Raw genomic sequence first — 14942 nt, 5'->3', positions numbered from 1 at the left:
TTTTCAAATCTTGATTTCATATTCAACGATTGTACTAAAATCATATAATCAAGGGTGGTGATTTTGAAACACCGACTAAAATTTAATTATGCGACTTATAGTTAAACAAAGCCAGAAATAGGTCTTTTACAATGAAAGAAAAATCAAATTTAGCTTTACTAAGGTTCATAGACAGGTTAGCAACCTAAAATGAGCATTCACTATTCTTCCATGCAATAGAATATTTTATTCATCAAATTTTAAACAGATTTTGCGAAAAATCCCAGCTATCAAATGTGATGAATGATCTATTAAGTATCCTTCGTCCTGAGATAATATTACAGAGTTGGAAAAAAAAGGAAGCTACGCAGACGATTTTCGCCATAAACCAAACAGATCATCAAATTCGTAAAACAATGCGAGATAGCTAGTTTCACTTTCGAAGGTTTGGAAAACCCCGCAGGAAGAGACTTCCGCTTTCTCGGAAACTGAAAATTCCCAATTTTTCAACAAAGACTAAATTTTTATGTAAACATTAAATTTCCAGTATAAATATGGAACGTTGTTTGAAGAAGAATCATGCGAAATCCATACTACGGTTGCAGTGCCAAATTTATTCTATCTTTTGCTGGAATTGAAAAAACATATCATGAGGAGTTTCAGTGCTGTTATGTTTCTCGTAGCTGTTTTAGTAACTATTGGTAAGATTTTCTTAGTTACTAAATCACTTGTTAAAAATTTTCTTATTTTTTCCCTCTTTAAAATTAAATTTCATTGGCGAATAATTCTTCAGAATATATTTCTGTTGTAAATAAATACAGCAGCTTACTAGTTTAGGTAATTAATTTCGTAGTTAAAATCCAGGATAATGTTTAGTTCGATGTTAATTTTTTTGCAATTTATTTAACGTTTTACACTTAAACTGAAAAAAAAAGGAAGTTGTGCAGACGATTTTCTCAATAAATCAGATAGCTTGTCAATTTCGCAAAATGATGCAGGATAGTAGGTTTCACTTCCGAAGATTAAAAAACCCCACGGAAAAAAGACTTCCTGTTTCTAGGAAATTGAAAATCTTAGATTTTCCTTATAAGCAAAGTCTAACTTTTTATGTAAATATAAAATCCAAAGTATAAAAATGGAACGCTTGCTGAACAAAAAATCATATGTAATCGAAACGGTTGCAGTGTTAAATTTCTTTCAGCTGCTATTGGAACTTTAAAAAAATTTTTTTTTTTAAAAATTATGAGGAAACTTGGAACTGTTTTTTTTCTTCTTGTAGCAGTTATTGTTGCTTTTGGTAAGATATTTCAGTTACTAAACAATTTATTTATAATATGCCCTTTATGAAAATTGTATTTAATTTTCTGAGAATTAACCCTCGAAGCTACCAAGTAAATTAATTTTTTATTAAAAACTTGCACGTTGTTTTGTTTAAAATTTCTCAATGTAACGCCACATTTATTTTTAGTAATTTATAACCAACAGATTTGATGTAACTTTTTTTCCCTTGGTGTTCGTATTCACTTGATAACGTTTGAATAATTTCTTGCATTGATGGGGGAAAAGAACCCGTGAATCTCGTGGTGCGACCGGGTTCTAAACCTTTCAAAAGTTCTTAATTCTAGAAGGTAGAAAATAATTAATAAAACACTAGATTTGGGATGGGCAAACGTAAATGATGTTACTAAGCAGATGAAATTGCATTAAAAGCAAAGGATGACCTTAAAAAAAAAATGGAAAAAAAAAGGATGAATGATCACAGAGGTAACGGGGAATCGTGTTTTATTGAAAACTGTTGTCGAGTTGTATTATTAAGAGCCGTTGATTTCTATCTTTTGTTTCTTCAATGGTAATTTAATTTTATTTAAAAAAATATTACAATTAGGTGTACACGTAGGTGTTTTATATCCCCCCTTCTTATCTTTAAATAAGTTAAGCAGATGCAGACGATTGCTGGAGCTCCAAACAGTGTAGAGCGAATTTTCTTTTCATAGCTTGAACTTAAACTATTCTTTAGACATAACCTAGCATCCTTATGCCCCAATTAAGAACAAGAGATTTAAATTTGAAATGAACTCTTTAATCTTAGTTTAAGACATAACAAACACACCTGAAGGAAAACATAAACCTATCTTTATCATCCTGGCAATTAATTTTTGTATTCGATGACATATTTATTGCATGAATATCTCGTTCCAAACCTCGCGAGATTTCATTTACCTATCGAGATTTTTTAAAGAAAATTCAAAATTTTCTGGTAAGTTTAAATTTAGTTTTTTGAGTAGAATAATGCTTTAAGGATGAGAGGAAAAACATCATTTAAGACTTAATATAACTTGTATGTAATTTAGCTTGAAGATAAATAGTGGGAAATTTCGTAAAAAATGATAATAAAGATGGTTTGCTGTTGTTTAACATAGGTATTATAAACTTAATTCAAATCATTCTAATAAAATTATCTTTTCATTTTCAGTTTACTGTGATGAACCTAAAATAGGAAGGGTAAGTTTGTATAAGAACTTTCTTTTTATATAATTCCATGATTATCTGTTTTGGTTTAATTTTTTATAAAGATGTATCTGCTCTAAATTACGGACCTATATTTTGTATCAAATAAAAAACAAACAGTATATAGAGACATTTTTTACTTATTTTGAAATATAGGTAAATCTCTAATGATAGACTTTTCTAAGTCTCAAAGAAAAAGAGAATTATTACTAACGGAAACTAACGTAAAAGTAAATTTTCGAAATCTTCCTATTGTCTTAGTTTACCTTTATCTTAAATGATTTCTTTTTATTATATCTCACAGCAAAGTTGATTAATTACCCATTTTCGGCCATAAACGCGCCACCTCAATAAATATTTTTCCCTAATTATATTTTTCTGCTATTGTCAATGGTTTTGAAGACATCGATAAAATAATTAGTAATTCAATTGGACTCAACACTTTCTGTTGGGGAAATTTTTAAACTACTCTAGTTCTCTAACTTGAAACAGTTATTGTTAAATTCGACTTATGGAAAATGTATAATTATTCTATTTGAGATTAATCACATGATTTTATGATGGGTTAAAGTTGCAAGTACTGTAAATAAAATAAAATACATTTCATAAAAAAACTAGTGTTCAACTAAATGATTTGGTCAATGGTGCATATACGCAGCATTTTATTTTTCACATAAAATAGAATTTTTCATGCACGAAACTTAAAGAATATAATTTAAGCATATTTAAATGAAAATAATACTGCTTTTTAAAAAATGTCTATGCTTGGCGTAAAATAGGTTAAAAATTAAAATCATTTATTATGGTAGATTTTACAATAATCTCTCATAGAAATTCTTTAAAACATGTTTCCATACAAATCATCCATGGTAGCAATTTAATTTGAGAAATTATATGGTTTAATTTTGAGAGAACACTTCTTATTTTTGTCTTATTTCATAAAATGGAAGGTATTCTTACGCAATTTAAAAGGAAACATATAGTTAAAAATCATATAAATAAGTAAAAAAAGATTATTTTTCTCTTTAGTGTAAGACATTGACTAATAATATAAGTCTATGGTGTAAGAATGTGAGTCAGTACACCGTTCTAATCAAAGTGTTTTTTCATACATTTAGTTTTCAAACAATATGATATTAATAATAGTACAAAGAATTTTGTTTCAAATATCTTTGATTATTTAAATAATAAATTCAGGCTATCAGAAAATTCATAGCGTGTTAGAATTTAGTGTTTAACCATTATTGAAGAAATGTGAATACAAAAAAAATACTATGAGCAACAAAAAATATGTTATACATTTAAATAAATTCGATCGAGAATCGTAAAAGTTGTTGAGCCCACAAGCAGGACAAAACACTGCTTTGAGAAAGCGCCATTTAAAATTTGTGAAATCAAAAACAAAACAATAAAATACAAAAAAATTTTGTTATACAACAAAAGCATCAGTGAAATTTATTATTTTTTTTTTTGCATATTTTTTTATACCTTAATGCAACATGTTCTTAAGTGTTAATTCTTTCAAATAATGTTAATTTAAGACTTTAAAATACATTGTGAAAAGTTCACCTTTTAATTTATTACTCTTTTCAATAGTTGAATTTAAATTCTTTGTATTTATGTTAATTAAAGGGTAACAAAAAGAGAATAAATCAGTTAATTGTTTTTGCATGCTAAAATAATATTAAGAAATAAATATTTTTTAAAAACATTTTTAGACTACATAGTCCAGGGGTGATTGTGAGCCCAAGTCAAAATTCCGGAAAATTTCTTGAGTAAAAAGAAAATAAAGTTTACATCGAAAAATTGGAAGAAAAAAATCTAAACAAGGTTTTTTCCTTTTTCCCAATATTTCTTAGTTTAGTTAAAATATATTTAAAATTTTACACAAACCTATGATGACCTGGAGAAGTAATTGAAATTTACAAATATGTCTTTCTTTCTTGAGTTTATGATTATAGTAGTTGTTTTGTTATATACATTACATCAAAGTAAATAAAAATGTCTTAAAGAATTAATCCAGTATTTTTTACTACCATATTAATACAAATACTCATAAAACTTTTCTCATCATTTTAATAAACTTGTAATTTTCATTACAGCCTCAATTCAGCTTAGATGCTGCAGGTGGTGGTAACAACAAGAAAAACTTCAATGTTGGGTATAATGCAGGATTGGGAACAAGAGTTTGGCAAAGTAAAAGAAAGGACATGAGTTTGGATGTCGGAGCAACTTACGGACGAGGTATAGCTAGAGTAGATGGCCACACCTTCAAATCCAAGCCTCAATATGGACTTGGTGCCACTTTCAAATTTGGCAAGAAATGAGAATTCAAAATGACAAACATACATGAAGTCACGGAAAAGAATATTTAAGCATAAGCGAATGTAAATATTGTTTTTTCATGTAAATAAAAACTTTTCTTACTTTTCTAGACATCTATAGTATTTTCTATTAACTAAGCAATCATAAAAAGAAAAAATACTACTAAAAATCAAATGATTAACTGTGACTGTAATTATACATGCTATTCAATTATTATTACAATATAGTCACTTAATTTAGAGCTTATTAAAAATATGCTGCTTAAATCTAAGATTTAAAAAAAAAAAAATTAAACATTCATTTAAAGCTTAGATTAACAAAATATATATAAGAATATTTCTCACAGTAGACATTTTCAAAAATTACCGGACATGATCAAGAAGAAACAAAAGTGATTTGAATTATAAAATGTGAAATTGCCAAAGAAGAATAAACTTGAGAAAAACTAGAAAATCCTCTGAAGTTCCGGTCTTACACAGAAAAAGTTGAAAAATCATAGTGGCTGAGAGAGACAAATCAGGGTAAAATGCATTTCCACATGCTAGTGAGATGCTGTGAGGAACTAATATCGTTAACAAGGGAATCAGCATTCATATGAATAAAACAAGATTCCAGGGTATCAAGATGAGCTGATGCATTTGGGATGTAAATAATTTCGGCATCGTCTCAATCGAATCTATGCTCTGCCATATTTGCAGATCGGCTTGAAATCAGATATCATATTAGTAGATAGAGATAAAATCCAAAATTAATATATCTAACTTAGTAAATAATACTTAAAACTAGTAAACAGCGGCTTACCTTCAGAATCCTCATTATATCACACTATTTAAAAACTGAAATTGTTTAAAAAAATCGGGTGAAATTTTTTAAAACATGTTGCGATTTTTTTCATGATCATTCATAAGTAGTATATTACATCAAACACTTAAAAGAACAATTAGTAACAGACTCACAAACAGAAAATAAACAAGACTTTTTTAAGAATAAATTTATCTTTATATACAAAATAGATAAAATAAAAATAATGTACATTGAAACCAACATGTATAAAGTCATTACACCGTATTAACACACATTAAATTATTTCATAGAAAAATATTTTATACTCACAAATATGATACATACATATTAAGTATAAATGCAGATTTGATTTAATTTATATGTAAAATAGACAAAAACAAGCGTACAGGGTGCATAAAACTCATAGCCTAAAATTAATAGAATCAATCACCACAAATTGATGGGTTAGAGATCAAAATAAGGATTTTTTTTTGGTTAATGTAGAATACTTGGCAGAAGAGGAATTTCAGCAAATTAGATTTGTTTAATCTATGGGTAATATTTGAAGGAATTTGGGTAATATTTAAAGGCAATGACCAATGTCTGCACTGTTGCTATTGTGAGTATTTTTAGATCTTTCTCCTTGGAAAAAGGTAAAAGAAAAAGATGTCTTGGTTTAGAAAGGACTTTCGAATCAATAAAGAAGAATTCTTTATGAATAGTGCTTCTCAATATTTTGAATAAGGTGTAAGCATATCAAAATTATATTAAATAATTAGTTCACTAAAAAGAAAGTAAAGCAAAATATTTTCTTACAAAAAAATTAAAATAAACTTATACAATTAATATAAAGCATTTCAAAAATACTGAAGGGTTGAAACAACATCAAAGGTAATTTTTTTATGAACCCATTTACATAGATCACATGTTTAAAATTAGTCTACACTTTAAAAGCATTGAAATAATGTTTGACTTTAAATAATAATGAACATTAACTTCAAAATAGATCTTTGAATTATGAAACAGACCTAGGTATTAATTTAATGTTATGCTTAAAGTTCAAACATGGAATGTTATATTTCATTAGAAGTTTCTAGAATTAAAAAAATTATGTCGGATGAAAATTTCAGTAAATATGTTCATTTTTTTTAAAAATAAAAATAACAGTATAAATTTTATTTATTATTCTTTAACAGTCAGAAAAAGAATCAGACAGCAACTTCAAAAGACTTCTTAAAATTAAAACTTCTTAAAATTAAATTACAATGAGCTTAAAAGGAACAATTTTGAATTATTGCAAAAATTTATATAATTTTGGAACATACTAAGCAGATCTGAATGTGTTATGAATATAAACACACATGATATTGTTAACAAAAAAAAAAAAAAAAAAAAATTGTGAATGAAAGCTTATCTCAAAATTTAGATAACAGATTTTCAACTAATTCAAAGAAAAAAATGTTCATTTTGATTAATTCTATCATATTCTTAAAGTTAAGCAATGAATTTAAAGCATTAAACACTTAGTTTGTTACCAGAATGGATAAAAAAGATCCTGTAAAGTAAATTTTGTGTCAAAGCCCTTCACTAACTGAAAGGTCAAACAATGGCTCGATTCTGCGGAATCAGATTTAAACGTGATTCAGATAAAATATAGGTTGGTCTGAAAGGATCTTCAGAATTCCTTAGCCCACCCTTGGCTGTCATGCCAAGTATGATGATGATGAAACATTGAGTTTAAAAATACAAAAATATTTTAAAATCACAATGTCAAATTTTTAAATGACCAAAAAATTTTGATGTAAGTTCAATTAATTTTAATACGGAAAAGAAAACCTTAATTCATATTATAACATTCAATTATATATTTGTTTCAAAATCACTGGTTAAAAAAATAATGTAATTTGGTCATTGTCACATAAAGTTAGATATAAATGAGAGGAATGTTTACGATGAACATCAGTAAAACAATATTAACTTATATTGCAAACTTAGATACTTTAGTCATTTGTTGTTGTTGTCGGCAAGTAAGGCAGAGGGGGGGGGGTGCTATAAAAAGGTACATAATAGACAGGAAAAAATTTATGTTAGAACTAGTAAATAAATTGAAAATAATTACAAACAAGCATAAAAATTCAAACAATAGAACAATATTTTTTAAACAACTAGAATAGTAAAAGAAAAATTTTGGCACTTAGATTAAATTGCATAAATTTGTGTTTTAATGTTAATTTTGAAGGTATTCAATATGTATTAAGTAAGCGACTAAATTACAAATTAAGAAGCAGTTTATGTTACACAAATCGTTCTTTTTAACAAATTACTATGTACTTGATTTTACAATATGAGCTAAATTTTCTTTTGATGTTACTTACACTGGGTTAAGATATAAGTTTCATAACACAAACAATAAATTTTAAAATTATTACATTATTTTAAAATTTAGTCATTAGCTTAATAAGTTTTGTCAGTGCTGCTTTTGAAACATTTTATTCTAATGGATTGCTTGTAAATAATTATTTAGAGAATGCTTTAAACATAACTAATTTAAATGTAAAATTTTTTTTATTCAACAACATAACAAAATGTAAATGAATAATCATTCTTTTACATAACATAAATGAATAATCATTCCTTCACATAATATAAAATAATAACATAAATGAATTTCCATTGCCTTTCACGTTAATTAAAATGCATTACTTAGAGATTGAAACTGTCTTTATTTTATTTTGCAATGCAAAAACCCATTTTGAAAGTTCATTTTTGGAGGAATTATTTTATTTAACTATTTATACGTTATTTAAACAAATCAAAATTTAATTTTGAATAAAATGTTTAGTAGGAACATTCAATAAAATGTAAATAATGATAAAAAAAGTGAAAAAAATAACATCTAATACTAAACAAAATACTGAAAAAGAAAAGAATGATAATCAAAAAGAAATTTTACAAGCATTTTGCAAAGTACTTTTTAAAAAAATTAAAAGCAGGATACAAAATAGTGATAAAGAAAGATATAAGAGCCAACAGATTAACATAATTTACAAACTAAATATACTATATTGTGCATTAGTGTTAACAATGATATATTTTTTGTAGGAAATTTTTTCCCCCTCATATATGGAGATAATAGATCATCCCTTGAAAACAAAAGTTTGTCAACAACAGTTTTCAATTTGTCTCTCTCAACATATTGCCAAACCTAAAAATTAAAAAAAACTTAGGAACAAGAAAAAAGTAATCCTAATCTTTTTATGAAAAAAAAAAAAAAAAAAAAAACACAAATAAAAAAAACGCAGACATTATACATCTAGTCATAATGTGTATTTTCACATTATAATGTGTATAAAAGACAACAATAATTAATGGCACAGAGGAAAACAGGAAATGATGTGGCTGTCCATAGAATTTTTAAAAAAACTGGAACTTATGAATTCTAGAAAACCTCAGTTTATTTATAAGTCAATCATTCTAATATAATATTGCTGATTGCATATGGCTCATTCAAAGTGAAATCGGTTAAAATTAAAAAAAAAAAAAAATTAAAAAATAAAGTTGCCATCATGACAATTTGCATGAAAATTTTTTGTAGAAAAGTTTTTGATAAAAAGACAGCTACAAAAATTTTTTCAGAATGTTAAAAAACTATGTTAGCAGGTTATTATGAAACTTTCTTCAATTGAAGAAAATGGTGTAGGTACAGAGTGGCTGGCATGTAAAAAATATCTTTATATTTATGATCCAATTTTTCAAATTTTGGTGGCATTAAGAAGAAAAATGTCAGTACTATGCAATTAAAATGCTGAAATTAGATGGGTAATTTTTTTTGGCAAAACTCATGAATTTTTTACTAGGAAGTAACACATTTTATAGTTTCAATATTTTTATCTCATGCTAAATATCCCACTTTTCATCATAAAAAGGGTGTTTTGAAAGTTTTTTTTATAGCAGAAAAAAAAATTTTCTTATCTTAATTTTTTCGTGTGATTTTAAATGTAATATTTTTTAATATGAAAAAAATATGTATAAATCAAGGAGGTATTTTTTTTTTGTTTTTGGTCATTTGAAAAATAAAAAGTGGTTTTTTAGCCAAAATACTTCAAGATTTTTACAGCCCGAAAACAAAGTTTCTCAACCTCAATTTTTTTTCTTGTTAGCTTAGATGAATTTTTTTTAAATGCTAAAAAAAAAATAAGAAGGTAATTTTTGGTCATTTGAAAAATAAAAGTGGCTTTCATCCAAAATACTTCAAGATTTTTAAGGCTCCAAACCAAAGTTTCTTTACCTCTATTTATTTGGAAATAAATAAATGCTAAAAAATTTTTAAGATAGAAAAATTAAAAAGGTGTATTTTGTTTTTGGCTATGGAAAAAATAATAAAATGGTTTTTAGCCTAAATACTTTTTATGGCACAAAAACAAGTTTTCAGACATAATTTTTTTTTTGTTTTTGGATCCGTTTAATTATTGTATTGCACTTTCTGTATTCTAATATTTAAATATGTTTTGTTAAATATGTTGATTACTTTTCAAATCCAGATATCCTTTCATGTAATTACAATTAACATAGTAACAAAATGTGCTTACACTAAGCCATAATAACTACATATGTTTCATAAACAAATTCAATTTTTTAACCAACTTTAAAGGAAAAAAAGTAATAATGAATTAGGGGCAACCATGGGGTGTGGGAAGCAGAGCCCACAAGTATTATCTAAATCATAAGTTAGTAAATTTGTACCTACCATAAAACATTTGAATTTTAAAAGTACTTCTATTTTAATTCAGCTAGTTAATCATTCTGACATAAGAATTACGCATATAATAAATATTATCAAAAATGAGAAGTTGGTGAGTTTGGAACAACATCCGTGGTGTCTTCAGAATGTTTAAGAAAAACCATTTTTGGTACTTAAAGATACTTTTATTTTTATAAGTCAACTATTCTGAAACAATAATAGTGCAGATAATCTTAAAAATATTGTCACTAAATACTGGGAAGGCAAGGGTGGCTTAAGTTAACTTTCTACAAAATTCATACTATAGCAATATAATTTTTGTTGTTTATTATTCTGTTAGATTTTACAATATTTCTTATTTATTATTAAATATACTAAAAATAACAGTAGAATTTTCTAATTGTGGATTTTTAATAAGCCTAAATATTAATTTTTTTGACTCTCAGTAAAAGAATCTTTGTTTCCCAAGGATTTTTGCTAGGCAATACAATTTGATATAGCATAGTATAAATTGAGAGAGCGTAATACAATTTATAGCATAGCACAATTTAATATAGGATTTATATAAGATTTATATCACTCTTATATTTGATTTCCTAAACATCATATTTAGCCTATTGGTAGAAAAAGGTGCTGAACTATTGGCTAGATTACTATTATACAATTTTACATAGCATAGTATAATTTGATAGAGCGTAATACAATTTATAGTATAGTAAAATTCAAAATAGGAGCATACATAAATATAATATTTAGGCTATAGGAAAAAAAGATGCTGAACCATTGGTTAGATTACTATTATAGCAAAAATCAATAGCAAACTCAAAATTTATATTTTAATCAAAATGTCTAAGAAATAGGCCAATATCAAAAATGTATATTATAAAAAAAAATTCAAGACTCACTTTTCAATCAATATATTATTTTCTTCTGCAATTTCCCATAAAGTTGAATGCTCTTTCTTCAAATTCTGCAATCTATCAAGCAATAAATAATCTCCATTAAAATCAAGAAATAAAGAAAAGAAAAGCGTTAATAAAAACCAAAAGTTATCACTTACTGAGCAAAAACCTTTGTGTAAGTTTGGCGTTTCATTTTTAAAGGCACTTCTCCATTAATTTCTTCTACATTTGAAGAATCTCTTCTAATAGAAATAGATGCTTGCTTTTGATTTGGTTCCTTAGATTCAGATGATCTTAATGATGAAATAATTCGTATACTTAGATCATAAGCTTGTGATTCCGCCTAAAAGTTTTTAATATATTTTAAAAATCAAAGAAAGTCGTCATATAAAAGATTATTACACTATATAAATATCATAAGGTATTATTTTTTCTTTAAAAACGAATTAATGAAGCACGTTTTTCACAAATTATAGGTCAATAGAAACTATACAAACAGTAGGTCAAGAAATTTTAATGATAACAAAATAGTAGGTAAAGAAATTTTAAATGAAAGAGGTTCATTCAAAATTGCACTAGGTTAATCAAAAAGATGCAATTAGCATAAAAAAAAGGTTGAGAATGTAAAAATTAGGCGATTAACAATCAATTCAATATGTTATAAATAGAGAAATAGTTGCTTTGGAATTTTAGCAAAATAATGAATGAAAAAAACGTAACAAAAATAGTCACAACATACTAACTCAGATGTTTTCCCCAATTAATATGGCTCTTTGTAAAACCAGCTTATTTCTAATAAATAGAAGACAAGATGCTTACAAAAAAAAGATATAAATAAAAAAGATATAGATTAACTTCGTAACTCTAGATAGATGGTCGATTGCATTTTTGTGAGTTCCTCATTGTGGCATTGTATTGAACATAACAAAAACTATTTTTTTCCCCGAATAACTCAGTGGAGCCACACAGATAGGTATTACAACAGCCTTTGTAATCTAATATAAGTATGAAAATTGAATTAAATAGAAATGAAGCTCAGAATTTAAAGTAAAATAAGTCAAAATGGCAAGGCTCTATAAGCAGCTGAAGCCAAAATTGTCTTAAGTAAACAATTTAAATAAAAATGTGAGAATTTAAATAAAAACTAAATACATTTTAAAGATACACATGCTAGCATAAACAGTGCCATGCTAACATGGTGGGGCTTTTCTGTAATCAGTGGTTAAACCAAAAACTAACTATGCCCCTGAGACCCCATAATGGAAAACAAAATAAGAATACAATATAATACCTCAAAATAAAATTGAATATCCAGAGAAACACAATTTAAAACAAAAGTAACTTAAAGTCATAAGTGCAATGAGGTAAAAAAAAATTAAAATGAGAACAACACATCTACATATTAAATCAACAAAGAGAAAGTTACAATTAACTAACCAAAGTTAGTATACCAAAGTTCAAAGAGGTATTACTATCTATCTAGTAATTACTATCTAGACTAACATTGAACTTTGATTTAAAGGAAAAAATGTTTTAATTTAAAATTAATTAAATTTTTTTCATTATGCTTGATTAGTTTAGGTGAACTAAGGCACTTACATCCCTTCAAAAATATATAAACTGGAGTTAAAATTGATGAAAATGCATCAAGAAAATCTTAGGAGCCAAAACTATTTAAAAGAAGCTTACATTAGAATTTCGTTTTAAATAGTTTTTCCAATTGGGTATAATATGAAAAAAACACAACTACTTCGATTTAGTAGGAACAACATATGACGCAATGCTAAACGAATGGAATTTAGTTGTTGTTTATTTAGTTATTGTTATTAGTAGTTGTTGTTATTTGTTTTAGTTGTTGTTGTTTATTTAGTTGTATTTAGTTTCAATAACTTTTCTTTATAATGCAATAAAATCTAGCGAGCAGCTATTTAAACGATCGAACACTTCGTTTGTTTATTTGTGGCTTGAAGTTAGGCTCGCAGAAAATGCCGTTCATGGGTTAAATTTAGTAGGAACAACACAACCTGTGACGTAGGCTATATTATACCCAATTACTGGATCAATTAACAGCAGCATGTGAGTTATGTAAGTACATATATTATGTAATTTTTTTATGAACTTTTTTAAGGTATAATGATTTTATGAGGTTTAAGTAAATATTGTTGTACATTTGTATAACAATCAATTAAATAAATATTAAGGATATAACCATCGTAATATTTCAGTTAAATCAATGTACAGCATTATGACTCTAGTCAGATGGTCAGTTCCAATAGATTCCACTTTACCAGGTTTCGCTGTGATAATTTACACACACATTTGGAAAATAAACAATTATTAAGAGCTACCTGAATACACAATCATAATAAATATTTGAAAGAAAAACTTAAAAGAGAGCATCTAATAATAATAACAATTATCTTGATTTATTAGATAATTAAGAACTAAAAAATATTATCTGAATCAGTATAGATTTTAATATAATTACTTCTTGCAAAGAAGCACCATAGCTTTTAACTAAGGAGTTCACAGCAGCTAAATCTTCTTTAAGATATTTACACTGCACCATAGTTGCTTGCATGCCACTAAAACAAATAAAATTGCTTCAGTTAAATGGAATCCAGACAAAATGCTATAAGTATTCTTAATGTTTTGCAACAATTAGAATAAAATATTCTTAAAGCATGAATAACAACAGTTTTAATAATATAGTGGACCAGGGTGCATAGCCAAATCTTTCAACAAAAAATCAGCACCTTTTAAGTCTTTTTTAAGCACTCAAAAAATATTTTTAAGCACTATATACATTAACAAAATGCAAAATAATTTTCAAAGACTTTACATGATCATGATAAAATGACTAGTTTTTGACAAAGAACTCTTTTCTTGATTATATTAGCCATTAAAAAATGATCAAGAGATTTTTCGGATCGATTTCAGAGGGTGGAAAATGAAGCTTGAAATGGAGAACATATCCTGCAAAATGCAAAAGAGTCGCATATTAGAGTGCAATAATCTCACCGAAGTCAGCTCATTATACGTACATGCGGACCGGCAAATATTTCATTAAACCTGTAAAATGATTGGCGGTTTTAATATGTTACGGACCGACGGTATGCCGAAATGCATTTTGCTTGAATGAATTGTGAAAACGATGAATAGAACAATGTGGAAAGCACAAAGCTTTTGCACAATATGTGGCGAAAATCGACATGGTAAAGAAAAAAATTTTATTTTCGAAAAGGGAAAATTAAGCACTTTTTTAAAAACACCCAATGAAAAAAGCACCTTTAAAGGCTTTTAAAAATCAAAAAATTAAAATAAGCACCTTTAAGCACTTTTTAAAACGCTGCGTACTACGTGGAAGCTTGTACTTTGCTTGTTTATGCTTGTTATTTTGTTTATGCTTTACTTTCAAGCTGTAAAGATTAGTTAATACCACCAGCATAAACAATCGCAGGCATTACTTTTCCTGCTGCAAACTTCACATTCTTTTGTATTGATCCTATGAAGAGAATGAAAAAATTCTTCTAGCTATTTTAGCATGAATTAAGGTATATTAAATTTAAAAGAGAAATTATCTGCACATGCTTTGTTAAAAACAGTGTTATATATATATTTTTTTTTTAAGTTCATCAAACATTAAAAAAAAAAAGTTTTTTTTTTTTTTTTAAAAGGTTCTAAAAAGGAACAATCAATCAACT

The 14942-nt window shown here is 26.5% G+C and overlaps 2 protein-coding genes across 6 annotated transcripts in view; one reads left to right on the top strand and one right to left on the bottom strand.

Moving 5' to 3' along the window:
- The first annotated feature begins 529 nt into the window (after positions 1 to 529).
- On the top strand, positions 530 to 4923 carry LOC107450436 (uncharacterized). Of its 2 annotated transcripts, none has more exons than XM_016066225.3 (3): positions 530 to 680; positions 2453 to 2481; positions 4590 to 4923. In XM_016066225.3, the coding sequence occupies exons 1-3, from the start codon at positions 629 to 631 to the stop codon at positions 4812 to 4814; spliced, it is 306 nt and encodes a 101-aa protein (XP_015921711.1). In that variant the 5' UTR covers positions 530 to 628; the 3' UTR covers positions 4815 to 4923. The 2 variants fall into 2 exon arrangements, with proteins under 2 accessions (XP_015921711.1, XP_015921710.1); XM_016066224.3 differs by lacking the exon at positions 530 to 680 and adding an exon at positions 1131 to 1276.
- Positions 4924 to 6970: 2047 nt separating this feature from the next.
- The window catches only part of LOC107450450 (I-kappaB kinase epsilon), a 34914-nt gene continuing 26942 nt past the window's right edge, over positions 6971 to 14942 (bottom strand). For all 4 annotated transcript variants that reach the window (XM_071184520.1, XM_071184522.1, XM_071184523.1 and 1 more), the window contains exons 18-21: positions 13727 to 13823; positions 11397 to 11581; positions 11242 to 11313; positions 6971 to 8800 (exon numbers count right to left, since the gene is read on the bottom strand). In XM_071184520.1, coding sequence (XP_071040621.1) covers positions 8770 to 8800; positions 11242 to 11313; positions 11397 to 11581; positions 13727 to 13823 — 385 coding nt within the window. In that variant the 3' untranslated portion in view covers positions 6971 to 8769. The remainder of the gene's footprint in view (positions 8801 to 11241; positions 11314 to 11396; positions 11582 to 13726; positions 13824 to 14942) is intronic.

Source organism: Parasteatoda tepidariorum, chromosome 8 (genome assembly GCF_043381705.1).
Source record: "Parasteatoda tepidariorum isolate YZ-2023 chromosome 8, CAS_Ptep_4.0, whole genome shotgun sequence".
Classification (NCBI taxonomy): domain Eukaryota; kingdom Metazoa; phylum Arthropoda; class Arachnida; order Araneae; family Theridiidae; genus Parasteatoda; species Parasteatoda tepidariorum.
Note: the sequence above shows the minus strand (reverse complement) of the source record. Positions and strands in the feature narration are given on the sequence as shown.

What these genes read in the sequence shown, in the direction of transcription:
- LOC107450436 (XM_016066224.3), top strand. Translation starts at nt 1,222, where the DNA reads ATGAGGAAACTTGGAACTGTTTTTTTTCTTCTTGTAGCAGTTATTGTT. An exon ending in AGCAGTTATTGTTGCTTTTG is followed by an intron (nt 1,277 to 2,452) that starts GTAAGATATTTC and finishes TTTCATTTTCAG; the next exon opens with TTTACTGTGATGAACCTAAA. An exon ending in ATGAACCTAAAATAGGAAGG is followed by an intron (nt 2,482 to 4,589) that starts GTAAGTTTGTAT and finishes TTTTCATTACAG; the next exon opens with CCTCAATTCAGCTTAGATGC.